Source organism: Limanda limanda, chromosome 19 (genome assembly GCF_963576545.1).
Source record: "Limanda limanda chromosome 19, fLimLim1.1, whole genome shotgun sequence".
NCBI classification, from domain to species: Eukaryota; Metazoa; Chordata; class Actinopteri; order Pleuronectiformes; family Pleuronectidae; genus Limanda; species Limanda limanda.
In genome coordinates this window covers 16129496-16155704 of record NC_083654.1, presented here as the reverse complement: position 1 = coordinate 16155704, position 26209 = coordinate 16129496, and the positions used below count along the sequence as shown (strand labels likewise).

The 26209-nt window shown below is 44.7% G+C and overlaps 1 protein-coding gene across 3 annotated transcripts in view; it reads right to left on the bottom strand.

Annotated features, from left to right (window-relative positions):
• The window catches only part of LOC133026041 (ephrin type-A receptor 7-like), a 140962-nt gene that overhangs the window by 17320 nt on the left and 97433 nt on the right, over nucleotides 1-26209 (bottom strand). The window contains exons 4-8 of one of the 3 annotated variants that reach the window (XM_061092857.1): nucleotides 13767-13891; nucleotides 11694-11967; nucleotides 9603-9711; nucleotides 3821-3949; nucleotides 1362-1417 (exon numbers count right to left, since the gene is read on the bottom strand). In XM_061092857.1, coding sequence (XP_060948840.1) covers nucleotides 1362-1417; nucleotides 3821-3949; nucleotides 9603-9711; nucleotides 11694-11967; nucleotides 13767-13891 — 693 coding nt within the window. The remainder of the gene's footprint in view (nucleotides 1-1361; nucleotides 1418-3820; nucleotides 3950-9602; nucleotides 9712-11693; nucleotides 11968-13766; nucleotides 13892-26209) is intronic. The other 2 variants (XM_061092858.1, XM_061092856.1) reach the window with 2 other exon arrangements.

Here is a 26209-nt window from a genome sequence, read left to right as displayed (position 1 = left end):
AACTGCTCGGTTAGCCGCCGCCGCGGATGAGTCTCTCCTCCGCCCCCCCCCCCCCACGTTTCTAGGTCACTCACTCCGACATCACACTAATGTTCTGAGCAGTGTCACTTATGATGAGTCTCTCTCTCCCTCCCTGCCAAGTCACCTCCTCACTCTCCACTCCTCACACACTCTTTTCTCCTCCTTTATTCCTCTACATTATGACTCACACACTCATTTAGCCACTGGTTCTCTCCCTCTTCCCTTGTCCCTCCGTTTTACTCTACAGCCGGTGAGTGTGTTGGAAGAGTTTGGCAGATGAACAGATGGATGGAGGAATTTTTTTTTAAAACCAGGCTGACATCACACTCACACACACACTTCCTGTTCTTTTCTGGTCGAGCTGGACCTGCAGCCCAATGGGAGTGTGTAGCAGCGGGTTCACCCTCACAGAACAGGAAGTGGACTCCAGAGAGCGTGTGCGGATAAAGAGAACAAAAGAAGTGTCCCTGTGTCCTTTCATGTGTTTGAGAAACAGGCCAAAAATACCTGTCCATGTGTGTGTCTGTGTGTGTGTGTGTGTGTGTATTTGTATGTATATTGCGTGCTTGTCAGCTGTTGGCACGTCCATGTTCGGGCAGATTTAATTCCGAGCCGCATGGCTTTGGCTCATTATTCATCAGGCATAGTGCTCCAAACCTCTCCAGAGGGCTCAGCATGCTGGGAGATTAAACAACGCAAATGAGCACGCACACGCATGTACCCTCCCCCCCCCCCCCCACACACGCACACACCCATCCACCATATTAGCGGAGCACTGGCACGCACAGAACAAGCGGAGATATGTCAAACTACTTCCATTCTGTCACTGTCAAACAAAAAGCCTATTGAGGGCTTTGTGAGCCGAGTTTAAAAAAAGCAGCTTTTACAACCTTGTACGACATCATGTGCAACAACAACATTTAACGTGGTCTTTTGGGAGGAGAGATCTCTGCTGCTGCTGCTGCTGCTGCTTCCTGACTTTTACTCCCCGCTCTTTCCTTCCCTCTCCCTCCCTCCCCCCCTTCTCCAGGTCTTTATCTTTCCCTCCTCTGGATTTCAATCTCTCTCCATCAAACTCAGCCGCACACACACACACACCACCACCTAATGGAGTGTGTCAGTGTGCTCAGAGCCCGGCAAAGCATGCACTCAGAATTAAGAATTAATGCCGTGACACTGCCTCATGCCTCAAAAAGTCATCTGCGCTGCACACGCGTGTCACATGACTTCGTGCACAGGGAACAGGAAAAAGACAAAGCATGTGATTGAACACGGACCAACACAGTTTACACACAAACACACACATCTGGGATTTAATAGAGATCAGCGTCGTCACTTACACTGGAAGTAAAGTTCCTCGTCTCCCTCCTGAGAAGCTTTGCTGTAGCCACATTGTCTGGAAAAGAGAAATAAAGACGGCATCACTCTCAGCTGGCAGACACAAACAAATAACAGGCATCAGACGCTGTTTGTCTTGCAACGTAGAAGGTTTTACGGGATGTGCAATAAGTGAGATGAGAGCGCGCTAACACAGGAGTATTGACAATGGAGATGGAAGGGACACGGAGAAAAGGCCCCTGATGTGACGCCACTGATGAGCCGCACGAGGATCTGAGGCTGAATAAGTAGAAATCCTTCCTGATTCCAGCAGGCGAGTCGCAGGCACACGCGCTGATCCGCCTGGAATAGATCTGCTATTGTTGTTTCACCATGATAGGGGGTTTTCATGGAGGAGGTGGACACATGTGCACACACACACACACCAGATACTGTACACGCACACAATGGTATCTCTCATTCCCCGTCACCACAGGGGGTCGAGACAGGAGAGAGGAGGAATCCGACTGCTGACGGCTTTTGAGCTTATGAGAGAACTTCGGGTCTTTCAGGCTCAAATTGCCACAATCCATAGGAAATAGGAACACACACTGCAAGTGTCAAATTAACAAGTGATGAAGAGATATTCTGTGTTTTCTTGGATTAGAGGGATGAGAAACAAGACATGAGCGATACCGCCAAGGAACTAAAGGAAGTATTGATGGAAAAATCTATTTTACGTCAAAGGTTCTTCGAATAAACAAGGTGCTGATAGAAGATATTCTGAATGTAACCTAGATGATATACAGAATATGAAAATACAAGGTTCTGCAGCAGCATTTTATGTGATTTACATATTGTACACATCTTAATATCATCATGGGACATTTGGCAGGTTGTCAAGATCTCAGGGATTTCAATCACGGCCACTCCTGTAAAGAGGCGACAATTGCTACGAGCCAAGTTCCGACTTGAGGAAACTGGAGGTGCACAGATTCTACATGGACGAATCCATCACGCAGGTGTCTGCAGACCTGAGTGTGTGGGTCTGCATTTGTGTGTTAGAGTGAAACACATCTGCTCAGGGAGCCGTGTGTTAATGTGAATGTCGGAACACATCAGCACTTCACACAGAGTCGGTGCAAAGCTGTGAGCGAGTTCACAGAGCGCCCGACGGACTCGCATCCAACCTGTGCAGCCCGGCGCTCGCGTCTCCACTCTTCACGTGCGACTACTTGCGTCCGTGGCTTTTGTGCGAACGTGTGCGCGTGCAAATTCTGCGTGCATGCGTTTACAGGACTGCGTTATTTTGCATGTGCGCGTCCCTGTGAGTGTTTGCACGGGGAGATGTGATCAAGGGTGAGGCTGACACATCCCACAGCCTGTGCAGCAGCAGGGTCTGAGACAAGGTTAGGACCCTGTCTGTCAAAACACACCAGCAGACACATGCAGCACAGCTCCTCAGGGCAGGAGATACCAGACAGGGGAGAGGAGACGAGAATTAATAGATAAGGGAGCACGGCAGAGAGGGAGGGAGCAGGAGGGAGATGGGGACGGAGGGCATGGTGCTACCGAGAGAAACAAGAGGCAACAGGCGTAAGGGGAAAGGAGAGGTAAGGGAGCAAATGGGAACATGGCAGAGGGGTGGAGGGCAAAGCGGGAGATAAATCACAGAGAATAAATGTAAGGAAGCTGGGAGATGGAGAAGCTGAGGAAGTGACAGGGATATATGAGGTTACGGGTAAGAGGGTAATTGGGCAGAAGGGTATGCACGGAAGGGGAAACAGTTGAAGAGGCACACAGCGTAGCCCATGAAGTCCACGGTCAGGAAGAGGCAAGGAGAGAAAAGAAAGAAGGGATGGTAGCGTGGAGTGCAGGATACGAACGGATGCTGCAGATTGAGGAAGCAAGGCAGTGATGGAAAACTGCAGCGCAGACATAGCACGGGATGAGTTAAGGGACTGACAAGAGGCAAATGAGCAGAGCGTCAAGCAGGAGGAGTGAAATAACAAATGTAAGGAGACAAATGGAGTGATATGAAGGAAGCAAGGAGACAAGGGGGGAGACTAAGCCGTGGAGAAAGGAAATAAGGATATGAGGAAGAATAATTGGCGGGGCTGCACGAAGGCAAAGTCCCGTGACTTCATACCATTTCCATTACTGCTTTGGAAATGTCACATATGTGACAAAAATGAAGTGGCAGATGCAAACTAGCTCGTTTGGGGGGTGGGTGTTGCTTCTCGTCGGGTATGAATAGAGGAACTGAGCGTATAAAATGGAATTCGGCCAAAACAGCTTGACAAGGGAGAAGAAGGAGACTTGGTTTTGTCTTATAATGATTCTCTTGGTTTGAGAAAAAAGCTGAACAAAGGAGAAAGGAAACCACGGGAGGAGAGATGGCAAGACAACTGGGGTAAAAGAAAAACTAAAAGAAGAGTGAGGGGGGGTTGTGGAGGAGGGGAGTGCAGACATGCCAGTGTACCTGGGCATCAGCTGTGTGAAGGAAGGAAGAGGAGAGAGAAGAGGAGGAGGAGGAGGAAGAGTGGAGAAGGAGGTCGAGAGCAGCACCACACTAGCAGGAGTTACATTGGAGGAGCTCGAGCAGACGCTGCTGGGAAGAAAACAAGGGGGGGGGAGGGGGAGGGGGGGGTGCCAACGTCAATCCTGGCTCTTTGCATTTACTTTAAAGGATCAGTGTGTAGAATTCAGTGACATCTAGTGGTGAAGTTGCACGTTGCAGCTGAATACCCCTCGTCTGACCCTCCACTTCCAAACATGAGGGAGAACCTGTGGTTGTCTTTAGTTGTCATAATAACTCTAAAGGTTAAGTTTGTCCAGTCTGGGCTACTGTAGAGAGAACATGGCGGCCTCCGTAGAGAGGAGCTGCTCCTGATTTAAATATAAAGCATTTAAATATAAAGTATTTAAATATAAGGTATTTAAATATAAATGGCTCATTCTAGGGTAAAGAAATCAAATATTTGTACATTTTAGATGAAACAGACTATTTTATATTCTGCCATTAGATCCCTTTCACCTAAATCTCACACACTGAAGCTTTTAAACATGATCAGTAAACACAACTTTATGATTTATTGGTTTTCAAACTTTAATCACTGGAATCAGTGGACCGTGGTGGATGCTGCCGAAAACCAGTAACGTTGCTAATTGTTTTTCTGGTTCCAGTTTTCTGGTTCTGACTGGAAGTTCTAAACCAAATGTGAAGTTTCTCACTTCAGAAGAACCAGATGGCCGAGAGGAACGTGCCGATGCCAAAACACAGACGACTGCGGCCAAGTCCCGTCACAGTCGTCTCCGCCTGATCAAATGTTCATTTTGGCACAAATTATCATCTCAGTGTTTTAGGCGTTGTCGTTTTAAAATGTAGCAATGAGTGTAATTCATAATGAATGCAGATTTTCTCTCTCTTACTCTCTGGAAAAAATGGTGAGGTAAGTGAAGTTCTAGATTTGTTTAACGTTACATTGACGTATCTTGATATATCTTTCCACTGGACCATCTTTGAAACCATGTGAGGTAAAATATCTTCTTTGAGCACCACCGACTTCCAAAATAATTAACAGCAGCTCGCGTTCTTTTTGTTGAATAACCTTTGGTAATAATTGTCCTTAGACGACTTCCTGAAACAGTTGTCCTGCTTATGTCCAGCACCAAAAAAACAAAATACTTGTTCATTTTCGAGGCCACTAGCCGGCGTTTTTAGGAGACGAAAAAAATTTAAGGGCAAAAAAAGAAATATGAAATGCGTGTCATGTAAATGAAGCCGACTTCATCCTCTCCACATCTGAACTCTCGTCTGAAATAAAGTGCCGTTATGGAAATAACATGAATAATAGGTGAGAGAGTCGGAGCAGATTGGTGGCTGACAGGCAAAGTGAGGCACAGAGGAATTAGGCCAACTCAGACTTATATGGGGCAAAATACATGGGAAATTAGGTAATTTCAAGAAGTCACTTTAACTTTTAGCCAAAATAAGTTTCATCCAGCAGTGAGACTCCACCTTATGAGAATCAAACTGGAGACAAATTAGTTTCCTTCCATGCCGAGTGATTCCATGAGCAGTTTTACCTCCTTCTTTTAAACCAAGGTCTTTCTTGCACAGAGGTACAGTTTCTTTTTTTAGTTGTGGGTTGAAGATGATAGTAGGTCCACGCTTAGAAATAATTTAATCATTTATTCCTTTGTCTCTTATAAATAATAGATGTTAGAAAAATTCAAAAATTGACAAGAGTCCTTTGGAATGACAACTATGACAGAAGTTTTGGTCTGATGTTGCTGGGGTATGGGCGGGGGGGTTTGACATGAGCGCACTGATCTGTACGAGACTCGCTGGGAAACTTCACCACTGTGCTCCAGACCTCCTCACTTGGCCGTTTCTCCTTTAATCCCCTTGGAACCCTCATGTTTTGTCCCTGAGAGTCAGCAGCCCTATGAAACGCCAGCGCTCTAATACCCACTTCTCCCTTCTTCCTGATCCCCTCTCCATCTCCTGATGGCTCGTAACTCACTTACCAGACACAGACATACGCACACACACACAATCCTGTAAGGCGCACACATGCATGCTGGTGGGGCCGGTCAAGGGTAAACAATCCCACTGCATTGACCATTCGAGCCTGGGCTCCCTGGAGTGTGTTCGGCCAATGCCCTGGAAGTCTGGCTCAATCAAACTCTGTCAAGCACCAATGGGCTGAGTGTGTGTGTGTGTGTGTGCACATGTGTGTACATGTGTACGTGATGTGTCAGGATTAGGTTAAAACGAGAGGAAAATACAAAAGCACTCCTTTCTACTTCCTTGCCCATATTATTCTTACTGAGAGTTATGCTTCATCTTCCAAGTGCGTCTCTGTAACATGAATCTTACCATGGAAACACAGCGGCAGTCTAACACGGTGCCGTCAGACACCCGGAGCATGACAGGTGCAAAACTAAGCCACATCACAGCAGAATAAAGTCTAACACAACATGAAAATGAAAATCTGACATTACTTACGTGATGTTTTGGATGCTATTCACCCTAACTTTTAACCTGAGGAACCAATTTCTAGAGCCAGGTTCTATGGAAAATGTTATCTTTATCCAACGCTGAGACTAAAAAACAACTCTGATTTGAACATTGATGAGATCCAAAGAAAAGAATGCAGCCGTAACTCTGTAAATAAGTCCATAATTTAAGTCAATTCCAATCCAAAAATGGTTACAAATTTGGAAACTTTCCTTTTTAACTCAAAAAATTACTGTCATTTTTATCAATTTGACTCAAACTCTCGGGAAAAAGACATAAAAACCATCATACAAGAGAAGAAAGAGGTTGAAATGATGAAATGCACCAACCATGGGAGGAAATAGAAAACCTGCACTAAAAATCCGGCAAAACGGGAGACTGCAGTGCTGCTGTGCCGCCAATCATGCAGAGAAAGTTCTGTGTGTGTTACAGGGCGTTAGAGCGAAGAGTGAAAACCAAGACACACCCAACTGCTGACACACACTTTACATTAGACGTGATAAATGAGGCCGGATTTTCTGATCAAGTGGATTGTGCAAAACATCCCAGTGTGTATCCATAGATGTAAATGTGCGCCTGCGGCCGCGGACTCATTTGCATGAGCCTGAGCGAGGGAGCAGATCGATGTCACTGAGACCCCCCCCGCAGCCGGCTGTCTCTGCAAACACCAGAGCATAGTAATTGAGGCATCAAGCCATTCCCTCTTTTGTCTCTATGCAAAACACAAAGAGCAAGTTAATGGTCCAGCAGGGATGAACAATGGAGACCACTTGCAATGAATGCGATGATGGAAATAAAAGAGGAAAGATAAGCGTTATTATTCCCTACGAGGCCGCGCACGAGGGGACGATGCTGATTTTTCCTGAAAGCAAAAATGTATTCAAATACTTGTGCGTGTCTGGTGAGAGTAATCCCGTTTTTTTGCACATTGTGTTTTTCTGCTGCAGTGCTGTTGTGTTCATCTATCCCCACATATACCTTTACAGGTGCGTGAGTGATAGCACCAGGTTGTGTGGTGCTGCAGTGAATGAATAGAAGCCATTTCTACACCTGATTGGCTGCGTCATTGTGCTGTTTGTGTGTATCTGGAATTGGTCTGGTGGTCTCACTATCACAGTCCCTTCTTTACAAAGGTAGTCAAACTTTATCTGGAGAGGACGCACCGATGTAGATCTGTGTATGTGTGTGTGTGTCTTTGTGTGTGTGTGTGTGTGTGCAGAGGAGAGTAAATGAGAATGCACACAATCTATGCAAACAAATGTTTCCACAGTGCTGCAGCAAATCTCCCTGGATGGATATCAATTGAATGCCAGCCAGATGAAATGTGATTCTGGAAATGTGTGTATGAGTGTTAACTGTGTGGGAGTAGATATGCGCTCTCTGCTCGTTTGCCTGCATGTGTGATGGAGTGTATGGTATGAATTGTGTGAGTGTGTGTGTGTGCGCGTGTGTGTGTGTGTGTGCGTGTGCGTGTGTGTGTGTGTGGGCGTGTGTGAGGCGAGCTGGCAGAATATAGAGCTGGACCGGAGTCAAAGAGCAAAGTGGTTGGAACGGGAAGCAGAAATGCACTCTACAACCCCCCTCCCCTCCTTTTATCGGCTCAGCTGAATAAAACATTGAGGATATACAGTCGATGTGACACCGTATAGACAGTACAACAAATAAGACAGTTAAACATGTATTCAAACACACGAGGGAAGCTGTATCATAAGTTTGCTAGAAACATAAACGTCAAAGTCAAATTCATTTTTCCTTTCCGTGGAAACTCGAAAATGTAAAAATAAAGCTTTCAAGTATCCCGAATGGATGAGGCAGATATTAAATATTTATATATTTTCTAATAAAACTTGTTGAGAAATGGCAAGTCTTCAACTAGGAAATCAAACTTTTATGGAGTTTATGCTAAATTCTGCTTGTCTGCTGAGGATGGTAAAGTATTTTGGATGTTTTAACGGGTCCCTGACATGGGTGGGATTTATCACTGTAGAGTTGATGGTCGGTCGGACTGCTACAGAGGGAACATGTACGTTTGTGTGATGAGAGAGCGAGTTATAGATCTTCATTATCATTATGAATCTGTAGCGTCCTGTTTTACTTTATTTTACATGATGATCTGTAATTTAGCCATAAAAACAACTTATAATGTTGAAGTGTTTGAACTTGGGTGAATGTTAATGCTCCTGATAGCAGAGATTAATTGTAAGAAAATTTAACTTTACGTGACGCTGAAGAATCATCTGAAATTCTGCTGTCTGACTGTTTTGCATTAGCACCTTTCTGACGTACAACTGTGATCCACGACTCTAGCAACTGGCTAACGTGCAGCAATCACACAAAACTATAAAAAGTTCAGGGTTGTGTGTTTAAATTGTCTTTAAATAATTCACTGAGTTCAATTTACGGCTGTTTGTTTTCAAGATTCAGGGCCACAGAACAAATCAAGCACTTCAGTTTTAAAATAAAACAAAAAACTGAGTATTTCGTTCAGACGCAATTTGGCTTTATTTAAAATGGAGAAATAAAAAACCTCTTCACACAATTTAAGGAAAGACTTCTTTTAGGACTGAGCAGCTCACCACAAAGTAAAACAGATCACACCACGAGGGCAGAGTGCGATTGTGCTCACCTCAGTTTGCCACTAGCCGTCTTTAATCATCTTCAGATCTGGTCAAATAATGAGGTTGAACTGTGCAGCAAAGTATAAACGACTGTTGAACTCTTTACATGCCCGAGTGGTGAAGCCGACTCTGGGAATGAATAAACCATGTGACACAGCTTTCACCTCTCTCTCTCATCCAGCTGCTGTTTTACAATTCCAACGTCTCGGTGTGAAAACTAATTAGACGCCGAAAAAAAGTACCAACTCCCCTCCAAAATAAAATGATCAGAAGCTGGTTATGACCCTGCCAACAGTTCCCCGCCGGCGCAGACGAAAAACCATTATGAAGCCGACTTCTTTATGTTGCGGATTAAACCACGATGAGGTAACGGTGATCGTCTAATTTCTACCATTCTCTTGCCGTCACTCCACATTCCTTTCAGAGAGGAAATCCTTCCGTCACTGAGCAGACTGAATTATAACGGGTCACAGTTGAATGAATAGGTGATTTAGACGTATACATGTCAGTGCGTGTTTGTGAATTAACATCTGAGGGTGAAAGGATGAGCTACAGGAAGATGTGAATGAATTATATATATATATGTATATGTATATATGCATGTGTGTATCCATATCTACCTCCTCCAGATGAGCAGTCCCACTCCCATGGAGAGCAGCATGATGAGGGCAGCCACAGACACGACAACAATGATCACCACTGGGTTCTGTTCGCTGGAGGCCAGGGCCACTGGGGACGGATCAAACACAACACTCTTATTACACAGGAACAAAAGAACAACACACATCTTACAGTAAATGAACTGGTGGCACAGGATTATTTGTGCATATCAACACAACTTCACCACACAAGCATGCACGGACATGTGGTTTATTCAATTAGGTAGATATCAAGTGTGAACAAGAGCCGGAGATGAGAGCAAATAACGAGGCGATGACCTTAAAGGGCGGATTCATTTGATGGCTGTTTGGTTAGAGCGGAGAGTAAACTGACATTTTCCTATTCCAGCAAACCACAACCTTCCCATTATTAATATTCTCACTCGACCCACAAATATTAGATTGATGGAAATATTTACAAAACCTCCTGCTTCACTAAATTGAAAAAAGGAATTAAAAAGGAATGGAAATAACAGAATATCTAGAAATGCCCAAAATATAATTAAGAGAAAATCACTTTAATTAAATGTATACATAATATTGAAGAATAAATTAATATAATATCAAATAAACAACTATACATGTAATAATTTGATATATAGCTATTATATATGATAGAGCTTGTAAAGTTTGGTTCAATCAACTCAACTGTCTGTTTATAATCAACCTACACATACTTATACTTGCTCATACATTATTCACTCAACAGCTCAATGTGATAATCAAGGGATTGTGGTTTGTGATAATGTTGTGTTAATATTATTTTAAACAATTTGATGTGTTCCGTGTGCGCTCAGTGTCAGGTCATTGTTTATTATTTGACACTTGATCCACCCTGAGGCAGAAGCAGAAAATTGAATATGCATCATCCGAAATAAAGTCAACGTGTACATGTGACCTTTGACCTTACAGCAGCACAAAGAGAAGTGCACAACCCGACCGCTGAATAATGAACAACTGTTTGTTTTGAGCTGCGCTTTGACCAACTGCAGAGGAGAGTGAGTCACATGGTGAAGCAGCCCAACGTAAAACAAATCCATCTCTAAAACTAAGACCTCATGACAAGCACAAGGTTTGCGACGCACAGTCACTGCGGTTACATGTGTCCGATTTAAACCCGATTTCTGGCGTTGTCCGGTTTCAATCGAAGATCCATGTCATGTAACTCCACAAATCTAGATTTCTTGTGTCCGACTGAAGTCGGATAACCACCCCCAGATAAGTAGATCGGATTTGCCTGTATATCGGACAACGCGCGCATGTAACTCTGGAAGCTAGACAACAACTGGAGATGACGTCTTTGCGCATGCTTGAGATCCTGCCCCCCCCCCCTCACTCCCTCCCTGGCCGTGGCCCGGAAGTCGACAGTTAGATAAAATGTCGCTGCCCGGTGCCGGCCGGCAAAAACAAACAAACAAACCATTCTAATCAAATGCGCCGTTCGCATTCGCAGTACTCCTAGAGTAAACATGCACAACATCATGCAGAGGGACGTAGCTTCACCTTGCTCTCCGTTCGTCATCTTTCTCGCATGCTGAGTTGAAGGCTGTTGTTTTTTTTTGTTGGTAGTCACCACTAGCTGTAATGAAAACAGCGCCACCTATCGTAGCGGGGTATGAAATGCTTTCGGACAAGAGTCGGATTTCTCAGTGCCATGTACCCTGAGATAGAGCAGTGAACCCCCCATGGATAGAGAAACCGGGCTTCAGCCGAAATCGGGTTTATGCCATCATGTAAACGTAGTGACAGACACACAAACCCAGACTGAGACGTGAGCTGGCGCAGGCGACACTATACCCCCCCGCACAAAGAGGAGCCATTTCCATTTTCAGCTTACTGCGAAAATCTTGAATCTTCACACGTAGTCTCAGACACAGTCAAATCCCCCCCCCCCCTCCTGTCTCGCTTACACTCGCAGCACACCTCACTGTGTGGGCTGGCCAGGTGCCTACACTAACCCCCCCCATCCCGATCTGGCTTGGCGGCGCCGGCGGTGGGAGGAGGGAGCGAGGAGGAGAGCGGGGGAGGAGGCGTAAAAAAACGGGTACTTACACTCGCCAAGTGTCTGCAGCTCCAGGGGAGCGCTGTACGCCCCGTAGTCCATGGGTGGCGGGGAGGAGGATGAGGAGGAGGAGGAGGATGAAGAAGAGGAGGAGGAAGTAGAGGACGAAGATGAGGACAGCGGCGAGGAGGACAGGGAGGAGGAGGAGGCCGGCGTGGACAGAGGGCGGATGAGGAAGACGTATGTGGTGCCGGGTTTGAGGTTGTTGACACTGATCCGTGTGGCGGCCGTCTTCATGGTAGAATAACTCTGATCCTTTTGTTCCTGTGCAGACAGAAAGTGACACGGGAGAGAGAGAGGAAACACAGAGAGAGAGAAGCAGCAGTGAGACGAGGAGGTGGAATCCATTCGTGAGAGATGCCTTGTTCGTTCCCAAGGCACAGGCTGTTCTGCTGGAGGACGTGTGACACAATCCTGTAACCAAATCAAGGGCTTTGGTAAGGTTTCATTTATCGAGAGAGAGAGACAGAGAGAGAAGGGGAGAGAGTTTCAAAGAGCCTGACGCACTTTGAAGGAGTCAGACGAAGTTTCAAAGAGTCGGACAAAGTTGAAGAGTTTTACCTCTTTCACCTGCTTTCAATACGTTTGTGTCAATCTGCTCAGGGAATAAAGAAATAGAAACCCAGACAGGAAGAAAAGCAGAAGTCTAATCAGTTGAAATAAGGTGTCTACATTCATATCCCACTCAGGTTAAGGTAGCTAACATGAACTCCTTCCCCCTACGTTTGAATAAATGTTCGAATAGCGAATATGTGTAAGCTTTTAATTCAAATAACCACTGCCAACCTTCTTTAAAACCCATTTTTTGTTAATTTTCTTTATTAGAAATAAAACGAGAATAAAGCAGGTGGAGAGCCCGAGATAAAGCAGATTAACTGAGACATGAGAACGGCAGTTACTGACGACTGAGAGAAAAACAAAGGACGATGTTCTAATGTCACTTTATGATTAAACTGTGAATTAATCAGTAGCATTGTTAGTCATCATCATCATCATCAGCAACAATGTGTTGACCCCGATTAAACACGTATTTACTGCCTCATATGTTGAAGTGTTATTGGATGATTAGCAAATGATCTTTATTCACTTCAACGTGTGCAGACGTATTGTGAAGCTGCAGCTTATATAAAAAGAGAAAGGGATAATAAAGAAAGAAAGAAAAGCCTGTGCACTGACGGAGCAAAGCCATATTTTATACTGTAATAGGCTGCGAGAGTGTCGTTATATTGCCTTTTCATTTCATGGCTTTCCTACAACTTGCTCATCTCGGTCTCAGTTGTTCTCCTCATCCATCCCTCACACTCTCTCCATTCATCTCCGGTCTCTCCCGCTGTTCTCCCCCCCCCCCACTCCCCCACCTAGTCTCACAAAGCAACTTCATTCATTTATTTCCATCACGGTGCTCTTACAAGCGTCTTATCACCGAGTCATCTTCCCCACAGCTGTCCCTAACACCCTCTCCAACCTTTTATCTCCCTCTGTTATCACGCCGCCATCTCATTCTTTCACCTCCTGTTATCTTTTCTCAAGTTTTTTCCATGGCCCGTAACCTCCCTCTAAATCGTTCCTATTTATTTATTTTTTTTTACTAAAAGCAGTAAGCAGGCAGGGGTTTGTTAAATATGGTGCAGAGAGGAGAGGAGAGGAGAGGGAGGTGTGAAACCGGGCGAGAATATGTCGCAGCCAAATACAAAAATCGTGACAGCTGTGGTTTACGTGAATGACAGATTTACTGTGAAGACCAGGACTGTTGACGGGGGGGGGGGCACGACACATGATCTGACACAATCTGACTAAGTGCTATGTTAAATGATCGTAATCAGGACTTGGAACAATTTTCCATAACAGCTAAAGAAGAGGAGCACTAATATGGAGACTGGACATCAACAGCAAACTAGAGGATTGATTGGTTGTTTGTTCCGTGTTGGGCCAGTGATACGTTGGCAACCTCTCCAGGGTGAACGCTGCCTCACCCCCGATGTCAGCTGGGATTGGCTAAGCCCCCTGCGACCCCTAAAAGGATCAGCGCTGCAGGATGATGGATCTGAGTGTGTGCAAGTTACCTTCTCGTAGTACTTGACCTCGTACTCGGTGCGGCTGCTGTTTGGGTAGATCGGCTCCCTCCAAACCAAAGTTATACTCTTCTGCTCGATCTTCTCCGCCCGCAGCTCGCTGATCAGAGACCGGGCTGCAGAGGAAGAGAGGAAGAAGAGGAGAAGTGAGCTTGGGGATTGCAAAAACAACAGACGGTTCTCCGGTATTTCCAGTCTTGAAACAGAGTTTGACTGCGCAGGCAAAGGTCAAGACAGGAATCCTACATGATTAATTCTCATATAAAAGAGGGATTTTGGCAGAGAACAGGCAGCAATGATATAAAAACAGCGTATTTTAGACTCTGATGTGAAGTGAGGGAGCAAAGGGAATTAGGATTGAGTGCAGAGACGGACGGATGGAGAAGTGGAACTCAAATATACAGACATGAGAGACAGGAAGGAGACAAAAGAAGGTGGGATACAGAGGTAATGGATTAATTGAAAGCGAAATGTGTCAGAGGAACTGCTAATTAGATTCCCCACTGATGGACAAACTCTGCGAACGTCCCTTTGTCTGAGTGCGGCATCGAACCGAGCCCGGGTCGTTACACTGGGACGGACAAACGGATCGATACAGATATGGATTGACTGACAGGTCCGACACTGACTGGACTAACAGATGGAGACGTTCTTCACCCGAACTCCCCGTCTCTCTCCGAGTCGTTTTCGGACTCGGTCCCGGGGAGCGGAGCCGAAAGTTATCCTGACAGATCGTCCGACTTTTATCGATCAAGACAGAAAAGAAAACAGAAGACGAATTATCAGCGCCGAGCTTTTTTCCAGATGAGATTCAGCGTAATGGCGCTCGCCGCAAACAATTTCATTACTGGTGGACGACCGCTTCTTTTGTTCGTCTGTCAACAAACGACAGGCAGCACATATGATAATCAGCGAGCGCCGCCCACTCCTGCTCGAGTGCTTATTATTCCATGTTTAACGAAGTAGCAAAATGCATTGTCACTCAAAAACACCGAGAAATTAAGAGGTTAGTCAAAAGGCTTTTAGGTCTGTGAGGAGCGGTGCCACTGGGACCATTAAGGTTATCGGCATGTGGGTGTGAGGGCTGGTCTCTGCCACTTTTTTGGTACTTTAATTATTATTGTCATTAACTCAATTCGCTCATTTAAAAGAGATTTCCTTTGTCTTTATGTGCACATTCTGTTCCAGCTTCCTATTTGGTTTTATTCTCTCTTTCTCCCGTCAGTCACCAGGTCATGTGACGCCTCCTCTTTCTCTCTCCCTGCACTTCCTGCTCATCTCCTCTCTGACCTTTTAGCATCAATTCATCTGGTTCCTCGATGAAAGCAGTGACACTGATGAATATGTTCAGCCTGTCACTCACAAATAACCAAAAAAATGTATCTCACGTGCACACACACACACACACGTGCGCACACACACACACACACACACGTGCACAGCATCTGTACCACTCCTTCAGTCCTCCTCTCAAACAGCAGGATAATACAGTCATTTTGGGCAAGCGATCAAAGACACCCTCAACACACCGAACACACACAAACCCACAGACACACACACACACACACACCCACAGTTTCTCTCTCACTGTCCATCTTCATCTGAAGGTTTCTTGATGTCTATGAAACACAGGTATTATACATTATTCATGACGACTTCTTTGACTTTTGGTATTATAGAGGAAAGATGGCTATGTAACAGAGTGTGTGTGTTGTCCAGGTGTTCCTCATGTTGTGGGGACATACATCTGTCTCTGCAGACGTGTTTTGGGGACTTATGAGTCCACATAACCTAAAAAGATCATAAGGATATAGATTGAATTTAGAATAAAGTGAGTAAGAGTAAGACACCAAGAAATGAATGAGTTAATGTATTATTGTCTGAGGTCATTGATATTCGTCTGTCTTGACTTATCACTGCACACTAGGAATGTGGAAAAATACCAACAAAAAATCTAGCATTAGATTTGTATTAAAATATGCATTTAAATAATTCAATAAGCAATAACTTATATGGTAATTATGACAGTAAAATAAGAAAATGCAGGGCTGAGAGTTAGCTATAGTCTAAATTAATCAAATCCAGGCTGATGGAATTTCAAAGGATACATAGATGATTTTTTGGAGCGTTTTTTAATTAATATTTTACATTATTTCCAGTGGAAAATAAATAAAAATAATGAATTTATATATTAAGATGAGATGTAACTAATTGTTATTATTTTATGAAAGTTTAAGAAAAACTGGAGATGACAAAAGAGAAAGGCAGACATATTTTAACAGTCATTATAAACCTATGGAGGTAATTTTGCAGTCAAGCATTCTGGAAAGTCAAAGAATTACCTTCAAGGATCATAAAGGAGAAAAAAGTAGTAGAGTATAAATTGTACGAGTGAGACAGGAAGGTTGTTAAGGATAAAAGAAACGGAGAAAAGAGAACGGAGGCAGGGAGTGAGGTCACAGTTAGGATTGAAAGAGAAGTCTGAACGGACGCACTCTTCTCAGTCAAAGCCTCCGCCAGCCGGCACACAAAGAGAAGTTCAGTCGCACGCACACTAAACCAAGAACACAGAGTCAATCTGCTCTCCACACACACACACACACACAACTGCAGGCTATTGTTTGCTATTCTCTCCTTCCTTTGCGTGCTGAATTATGCATAAAACTCCAGATCGCACCACGGCTCAGGCTGACACATCAAAAACAGGTGTGCACACATATAATCACCTGGAGGCTCCGGTGCTTCCACCTCGGCTACAAATAACAAACGCGGGCTCGAGCTCCTGCGACGGAGAAACAGGAAGCGTCTGGAGCCGATGATACAAGTTTAGAGTTCACTATCAAACTTTTACATCGGAATGGAAGTGAACTCATCTGACGCTTTAGCACTCAGCTGCTTTCCTTTGTAGGAAACTTTTAAATAATTGGCACATTATTAAAAAAAAAAAAAAGGAAACATGACCCAGAAGTTGAATTTGCTGGCGGATGTGTGCTGCTGCTGCTGCTGCTTGTGTTTTGTTTTCTTTCAAGAAAATGTCTTCTAGGAACAAGAAGCCAGAAGGAAGACGGGATCTTACAGGGACCTTTTGTTGTGTAGAGATTTTAATAGTGTTAGATGTTCACATAAGCTGCAGTGAACTCTGGATAATCTCCTGAAATGATACTCAGGGGCTGTAAGAGAGAACAGAAAATGTCCAAATCAGAGGCGCTGGACAATATCAAGAGTTCCCTCAAGTAAAAAATGATTTCAGTGGAATAATGTCCGGAGGATTCACTGAGAACGAGTGGGTGCGTTGAAGCGGAAAAAAACTAAAAAGAATACCAATATCTCGGGATAAAAAAACAAGGAGACTTTCACCAACACAAATTTCAACTTGTTAAGATAACGAGACTCGAGAGCTTTTGGTTATAGAAGCCGAGGCCGGTGCCATAACGCAGCTGACCCACACAACCTGCTCCTGCGTTCATGTGAAAGAGAAACTGGAGTTCCATTTTCCTGAGTTCATGTCACAAAACAGTGTCACAGAATTGGCCAATTCAAAACCCATCTGTACGTGAATAAAGAGTTTGGACACAGCTAGTGAGCAATGATTGCTAAGTGGATTTAATTGTTTCCAAGACTCACACACGTGTTCAGCTGCTCACAAGAGCAGGCACATGTGCAAATACTTCAACACACACTCTGCACACACTGAAGTGTAGGGCAGCAATTGGAGGGTAGTGTTGGGTCTGGCTCTGTGTTCGAGAGGACGAAATCAATGATGAATGTTGACAGCACACTGAAATGGCTTTCGCCCTCTTGCATTCATCTGCAGCATACACACAAGAGCGCACACACACACACACACACACATACAAAATCGCACAATGATTTTCTTCAAGTCGAGGAGGAGAGGTGACGGCAACCTCTCCAATCCTGCAGGGGAAAGTGCACGGCAGAGGCTTTCAAAGCCTCATCACACGGCAGACACGCTGATAGGCTCTCATCACACAGACATACATCTGCTGATAAGATCCTGTATAGAAGCGCTGCGGTGCCACATTCCAGCCACTGATACCGATAATGGTCAATAAACTTCAAAGGGACACTGAGATGAGAGTGGAGTGTGAGGCACGAGGAAGTAGGATGGATGGAAGTTGGCAAAGAGGCAGCACACGAGTACAAGCTCGGCCTGAGTGTCAGAGATTCTCATTTCTACTCTGAATATCAGTCCCAATTTTTGTGCAATGTTGTTGGTACATTTCAAGATACTTTAACCTGTCAGAAGGTTCCTTTTTTGTTAATATATAAAAAAAAACATGAATGTTATCAACCTTGTGGTGTACTAGTTGAGTATTTTGCCGTCCTTTTCTTTAGAGGAACAGTAGCCGGATTCTTTTAAATCATGACCAGGACAGGGAACGTCAACACTGGCAAGTACAAGGACAAACTTCTTCCCTTGTGTACAAAACTACTTTCAGACAAGCACCAACGTCTGCAAAGTTTCCAGAACTTTCCCTGCCCGTCCCCTGCTGATATCTCCGTGAGCCCACGTGAGAATTAAGCAGGAAAAACGTCCAGAAAACCTCGCAGCGAGCAAGAGGATGTGTGGAGGACATGTCGGACAAGTGACGGCTGTGAAACCGGATGAATACAAATATTGCAGGATGGAAAAAGAAAAGATCTCCTGCTCCGATCTTCATTTATATGAAAGGAAACTCTAGAATATGTCCAGACCATATTTCCCGGATATTTCATCTAAGTTCATGTCTGAAAACAGTTGCAGTAATAAAATGTTGCTTTTTTATAGTCACACAATGTACAGACTTACTTCTACAAACAAAAAGGCTGAATTGAAAAGTAGGTCCCTTTTTTTCAGCGTCCGAAAAAAGACGCTAGGGGTCCTGTGATGTCTTTATGTGCTCAGGTCTCCATGGCAGGTCTCCATGGCAGGTTGATCTCTGGAAAAGATGTTGGCCTCAAATGGAATGGAGCTTGTGTGGGCACTTGTGTACAGAAGCAGCCGAGGTGCATCTCAGTTTTGTAACCAAGGAGGAAGGCAGAGGAGCTGCTCTCCCCAGGGGGCGACACCACAAGCCTGGCTGAACGTCCCACAGTCGTTCCTCCTCTTCCTCCTCTTCCTCACTTCCACGCGTCCTTTCCCTCTGGAAACTCTCTCACCCTGTCTCCGTCTCTTCATCTCTTCCTTTACCCGACTCGGCTGCGTCTCCGTGTCTGTTCTCGGGGGAATCGGCTGTTCCCCACAGGCCTGTTTGTGCTTCTGCTGAGATGACATCCATCTTGTCACGAGGAGGAGGCCGGGGGGGGGGTCTCTCTTGTTCTACTTCTTACCATCTCTGCCGCGTGTGCAACTTAACACGCTCCCGTGTGCCTATGCATATTAAAAAGAGGGAGAGGGTGCAGGCAGGACGGAAAGGCGAGCGCGTGTGGATGAGAAAGGGATGATTGAGAGAGATGCATCTATCGGGCCTGCTCATCTTGGAGGGTTAATAGGAAGCCAGCGTGCTGTTCCCTCTGGGTGCAACACCCCCGGCGTCTACCTGGGGTTAAACGGATGGGGGAGCGATTTATGTGACTGACGGCGGAGGAGGGGGGGAACATTTAGTTTCCTCTGGTTGGACCGTCCCCGGGGGGTTTCATGCACCTACTGCCACACGCATTCACGTCAGTGGTTTTCAAACTCCCAGTGGAGGGTGCACGTTGTTTATAAAGTCATCAAAGTTTCCCATGAGCAAGAAGTTGTGTAGTTGGGAAAGTTTTCTTTCACTAACCCTAATACAAAAAGCTCATCAGACAATGAGCACCAGACCAGTGCAGCTAATGCACAGACACAGGATCCACTGCTGCACACTGGAGAATCATTTGTGTGGAGAATCATCAGACACCATCAGACTCTGACCTTAAACAAATGCATTCCTTGTACCGACTCGATTAGAAAGCAGCGAGCACAGGTTCAGCTGCTGTTTGATGTAAGAATTACACGACTACATCCAGCCGTCAGTTCACAGTTCAACCTTTTTCCAAGCAAAGAAAAACACTTTCAATAGCATAGAAGCACAGTGAAATGGTGTGGGCAATGAAACTAAGATGAATTATTTTTTGCTTTAAACCATCCTACTTCAGCATTCAAGTTTGATTTTGTATAATTTAATTGAGGTAGCAAATACCTGCAAGATCTGAAAAAGTCTACAGTGGCCGACCAAAGCGAGCTGGCACGTGTAAGCATCTCCAGATACATCTGCCCCCCCCCCTCTGCTGCATCCTGATCTAATGATGTCGTATATACGAGCAGCTCTTCCCTCATTATCTTGCTGAGGTTCTCGCTGTTTTAATCGGTGGCCATCAGCCTTCCCCAGCAGTGGAGCGCTATCTGGCAAAGTGTCAGCGTGCAAACCACCTGGATGCCTCATCCTGAATATACACACACACACATACACACACACACACACACACACCATTAGCAGGAGAAAATGGAAGTGCAGCAGTAGGAGAGAAGGAAAAGGAAAAGCAGATATGATCCAGGATCCAGCTTCAGAGGTGAGGTGAGCAGATGGAGTCGGAGACAGGTATTATCTGTGGTTATTATCATTCAGATTGGTATAGGGAGAAAGGGGGAGGTGGTGGTGTTTAGAGGGAATGATATCACACAGACACACACGGATATTTTTATCTGCAAGGCGGAGGAATAGTCAGGGAAAGACTGAGTGAGGCACATCTCCATCTAAACTCTGCGTGCTTGCTTTGTGTCTGAGCCTGTGCATGTGTGTGTGTAGAGGAAGAAAGTCTGATTAAAGGTGTAAGTAAGTAGGTGGGGGGGCGAGAGAAAGACCCAGAACAGCCGGTGAACATGCAAGTGGGACAATCTCGATGTCGGATTTTATTCGAAAGAGCCTGATCAAAATCACACAACTGTGCAAACAACACCAAGGTAAAAGCAAGCAATGACTCTGTGAAGCAATCTTGCCCCTTAACAATGTAGAAATGCAATTTATAATGAATTGATGTTATTCAGGTTTGTCCGATCGAGAAAAAGAAAGCTTTTGTATTTCTGCTATAAGTCATAAACCCACTCTAACTTCTTGGCTCAGCCTTCAATGAGCTTACAAATCTGCTAAAACTAGGATCCCATGCTGCTTCCAGGGGAAGAGGTGATTTCTGGGCTGACTTGCTTAAACTGCTCTTGACAGCTGCACCCCGACTGATTCCGAGTTCTCTCCTGGCCCAGTGTGCTTCAGCCTAAAGGCAAAGACATGGTGTGATCAGGACACGTCCACTAAGCCAGACAGCCTCCGTCTGGAGCTTCTGACAAATACAAAAACACACACAGGCCACACACACACACACACACACACACAGTGGCTGACCCAAGCCTGCTGCAGGAGTTTGGCTGAGAAGGTGACGAAAGCTCTGTCGGCCCCGGAGGAGCAGAAGAGAAATGGCAATGCAGGCTCACACACACCGAAATATCCTCTCTCCTTTACGACTGCAGAGTTCAAGTGCAGTTGAACATGTTGGGTGATCACTCATGTTGACAAGATCCACTTAATGAATCTCATGCAGCTTGTGCTTTGAATTAAGATTTTTAGCAAATTTAAGAAAAGTGTCATAACATGGTGCTCGGTGGAAACAAAACAACGTCTGGGCACTGAGAAGCGTCAAAATAGGTTTGATTCATTTTGCAGCCCAGAGGCTCAGAATGGATTTGTGTTCATGCAGAAAAGAAAACGTCGCCAAATGGAGGACGTTCAGACTATGATCATGCAGTTGAGATGTTAAAGTGTATTATTATATCATTATACGCAAATTACAAGGTATAAATACACTGTATATGTTGTTTTTTAAGATGCTGGTATGAAACGTAAACATGGTGCAGAGAAAGAAACAAAGTTGTGTGCGTTTTTGTGTGTTTGTGTGTGCAACATTGGTCTGATGAGTTGAACTGTCTGTCACCCCCCCACCACTGTTACATCAGAGCATTACACGGTCATTCAGAGAGACAGCTGCATCTGCACACAACTCACTTCATCCCACAAAGACACAAAAACAAAGATGTCATCCGCATCCAAACACGGCAAAGCTTTCTCTCTCTCTCTCTCCAGCTCAGATAGACACAGACCTCACCCAGTATCAGACGGAGTAAATGAGACGTTTGGAAGTCTGATCTTCTCCTTGTGGTCTCGTAGCAGCAATAAGAGTTTGTGTTTTCACCTGTTTATCTCCTCTCCTGAGGGGGATCCAGCTAAAGATGTGCGGCCCTGGAGCTCGGTATAATACTCCGATTACCAGGATGACATTGCCGCGTGCCATCCGCCACCTCCGAGCTTTGTTTTTGTTCATAAGTCAACACTAGAATTCCCCCAACAAGGAGAAACCGCCTGTAAACCCAGAGCTCAGACACCGAAGGCCCAAAGAAACCTCTTCATAGACTCCAATTATAAGCCAAGAGGTAGGCAATTAAAATTTCCATCACAGGGTGACAAAGCGTCTTAAGTGGCTGGGCTATAGTCCCGAAAAGTAGCTTGATGACTCTATTCATTTGGTGCCTGCTGAAGCCTGCACCTTCCCATCACTTCTAATTAAGGAGGCAAAAAAAAAAAAGAGAGGATCCAGACGCCTCCATGCAGAGGAGTGGAGGAGTTGATGAGAAGGTGAAGAAGATGAAGAGAGGGCAAATGGGAACAAGACGACAAAGTGGCAGTTTTGTACTTAGACAGATGAGAAGCACTCATTTGCTCGAGGGAAGAATAAACATCACCTGAGAGTTTTTTGTATCTGTCCCAATCCCGGAGAGGTTGAGTTCCCAAATTAATTCAGAGTCAAACCTATAAATATTCAAACGGTGAAGCTGACATGTGAACTCCAGAGTTCTTAGAGAATAACACGGTTTTGGAGGATGAGTCAGAGACAACTCCACCTCCAGCTTTGTGTTCTCATCTCCCTTCATCATTCAAACAAGCACTTTTCAGATTTACATTAAAGGGCCGGTCCAGAGTTGCTACTTAACCTGCTGACAGCGGCTGAATGAAAATGTTCTTCTGTGACTCTGAAGCAAAAAGTTGAGACATAAAATGATGATGTCACCTTACTTATTGCTGTTATATTTTTATAAATAAAGTTGACATTGATATTGAGTGTTTGTAAGCTGATATGTGCCAATATGAAAACGTTTTTTCACAAAAGTATACATACAAAAGTAAAACATATTTTATATTTATTGTAATAATTCAAGTTCTACAAGTTGCGTTGTTTTCTTTTGCTTTATAGTTATTTATTATAGAAGTGTATTATTTAAATGTGTTATAGTTTATTTAATATTGTTAGGTTAGGACACTTTTCAAGGAATAGTTCATAGCTCTTATATTCTGAGAGTGTGTGAGATTTTCTCCAGATTGAATTGAAGGGAGCTGCTGGGCCTTGGCGGAGAGGTGCTCGCTCTACTGACGACCATTTGTTCTCTTTCCTTTTGACCTTACTTCACACATTCCCTCAAATCTCTGACTCCTGCAACAGCTTCATTCTCCTGTGTTCCTACACCGTCTGCATCCTGTGGTGAGTCTCACCTTTCCCTTTACTCTCTCTCCTCTTTGCAGCTCCCTCTCCAGCTCTGCCTCTTTAATCTCTACACCTTCATGTCCTCCTCTCATCTCCAGGAACTTGCACGGTACAGTTCATATTCACTTCTCTCCCGTACTGGATTTGCTTAACGCACCAGGTAACTCCAGATACTTCACACACAGAAAGTTTCTCCTCCATGCACATCATTCTCGAGAAAACCCGTGTAATTTGGGCTTCTTCACTCCTCATGCACCCACGAGGCACTTGGCTCAGAATGCTTCCTCTCTAACCTCTCCCCCATCCCTCCACTTCTATATTCCTCCCTCTCTCCTCTCCTCCCTTTCTTCTCCCATCTCTCAGGCCCATGTAACTCTACAGGGACCAGCCATCTAAAGCCCGGCCAGTAATCCTCTCAGGATATTGAAATGCCAATCCCACCTCCTCCTCCCTGACCTGCACCTCCGCTGCCTCGGCACAGCCTTCCTGCATCCCTCTCTTCTCCCCTGCCTCTGCTAAAGGGCTTTGGATCGACTACTGGGGCCAGAGACATTCAACCCAAGTCTATCCACACACACACACACAAACACACACAGGAAAACGTACAAAATATTGAACAATGTCAAGGCAACGTGTCATTATTGCAGCTTTTCTTGCACATATACACAAATCAAGCGTGAAGCAATGCACACATCGTATGGCATGCAAGCATAAGTCAAAGTGCTGTCACACACGCATGGCTTGCCGCACTTAGTGCACACACACACACACACACAAACTCATCTATGTATGCATTCCTAATCCACAGCTGGATAAGGGGCCCCATGAGCCCTGGGCAAAATTGATCCCCCATTTACCCGCCCCACATCCCCACCTCCTCACGCAATCCCAGCCATGTTTCTATCCCCCACTCCCTCTTCCCTTTTATCCATCCATCCATCCTTGACACACCATGCAAACCTCCCTCCTTCCTCTGGGTGGCCTGGCGAGTCCTGATAAAGCCCCATCCGTCTGGGAAGAAATCCACCCTTCCACTGTGCTTCCAGTACGAGAAGATACTTGTGAAGAATTCAATTTGTATTGGGTCCTGATGGAAGGTACTGCTGGATTTCAAATGCTATTTCAGATACTTTCTAATAAGAAATAGAGTCTTAGTATAAATTGATGTTGATTTACTCCCTGTGAGTCTGTGTGAGTCTGTGTGTGTGTGGTTTGGGATTTTTGGCAATAAAATAGCACCAAGCTCTTTCTCTCGGAGTGTGCCCTTAAATCCTGAGGCTGGCGAAACCATGTCACCCGCTGCTAACAAGCTTACCGTGCTCAGAAAAACAAATATAATAGAGTACAGTAAGAGAGGATGAGGGCGAACAGAAGTGAGGAAGAGGAGGAGGGTCGGCAGCGGTGATTATGTCATGACATGTGGAAGGAGAGATCGTGGATGGAGAGAGGAGGGAGAGAAATTACCGTCCAAGAATAGTGAGGTGATGTGGGGAGCAGGAAAGGATATGGTGTGGGAAATGAGGAAGGAAATCGAGGGTGGAGAAGAAAAAAGGGATCTGGATACAGAGGGAGGAGGAGGTTAAAAAAAGCAGAAAGTAATAAAGTGATGATGAGGTGGCGAGAGAGACAGAGGGTGTGCGTGTGTGTGTGTGTGTGTGTGTGTGCTGGTGTGTGTTAGCTTTGTGCCAAATCCCTGCTGCAGTATTTATAAAGGTCAGTGGGTTTTGATGGAGTAAAGTCTTGGTGTGGAGGCGCCCACACATGTACGGACACAAGGTGGAGGTCTGTGCAGGAGCGTTTTTTTCCAATTCCGCGGCCGACCTGGTTGAACAGGATTTCAGCCGTTATTCCGACAAGAGCTGTCTACTCTCACCGTCACAGAGACTCGGATAAGTCTCACCCACGAAAATGCCGCGAGGGTTATTGTGAGGACTCATCTCCGTCTCTCTGAAAGTTTTGCTTTTCTGCCCTAGCAACAGATAATACATGTAACTGGTAGCGTTAATGTATGTGGATCAGATTTGGATTATTGATACCATTTTTGTGTGTGATTTATTTTACACCGTCTCTCGCTTTCCAATTCCGATACCTGGACCTTGCATATTGGCCGATATCAGTGCATTTAAAAACATAATTTACATATAATATACAATACATATTTTAAATAAGAGAATGAATCCAATATAGTTTTTTTGGTACATGTTGCCATTTTACTTTTGGGTTCTTTAAAAGATGAAATATTGACAATATAGCTATTAAATCTGAGGCTAGTATCAGAACATTTTCAAAATTTGCATATTACAAATGTTTAAACGATAACATGACGGGTAAATGCTAACGACAAGAATCAGACACGGAGTTAAAGAAGAGTTTGCACAAGAATAAGAGGAAGCATTGCCTTAATTAAAAATGTAAATCTTACATATCTTATATGTAAGGACACAGTGAATTGTAAGACCGGAAAATAAGAATTGTTTCTTATATTGTATTAAAACTTCTTTGGACAAACATTCCAGCAGCACCGACTCACACGACCCTCAGGTGGCGCTGTCCACTGAGCTGAGCTGGTGTATGTGTTAGTCATGTCCGGAAAAAACCAAAGGTAATTTCGACAAAAGCAGACATGTGACATTACACTGAAAGCAATTCTACACATTTCAACATCAAATACCGTTTGTTATGTATCTCACACACACAACACACACATACACACACACACACATACACACCAAATGTCAGTCTAAATCCTCCCTGACACAGAAAGTCTTAAAGTCTTCTGAAACCCCTGCAAACACACTCTCCTAACCCCTTGTCCAATCCCTCTGGATGACATGGTTAGAGGGACAGCTCACACTCTAATACCCCATAATAACCACGAATCA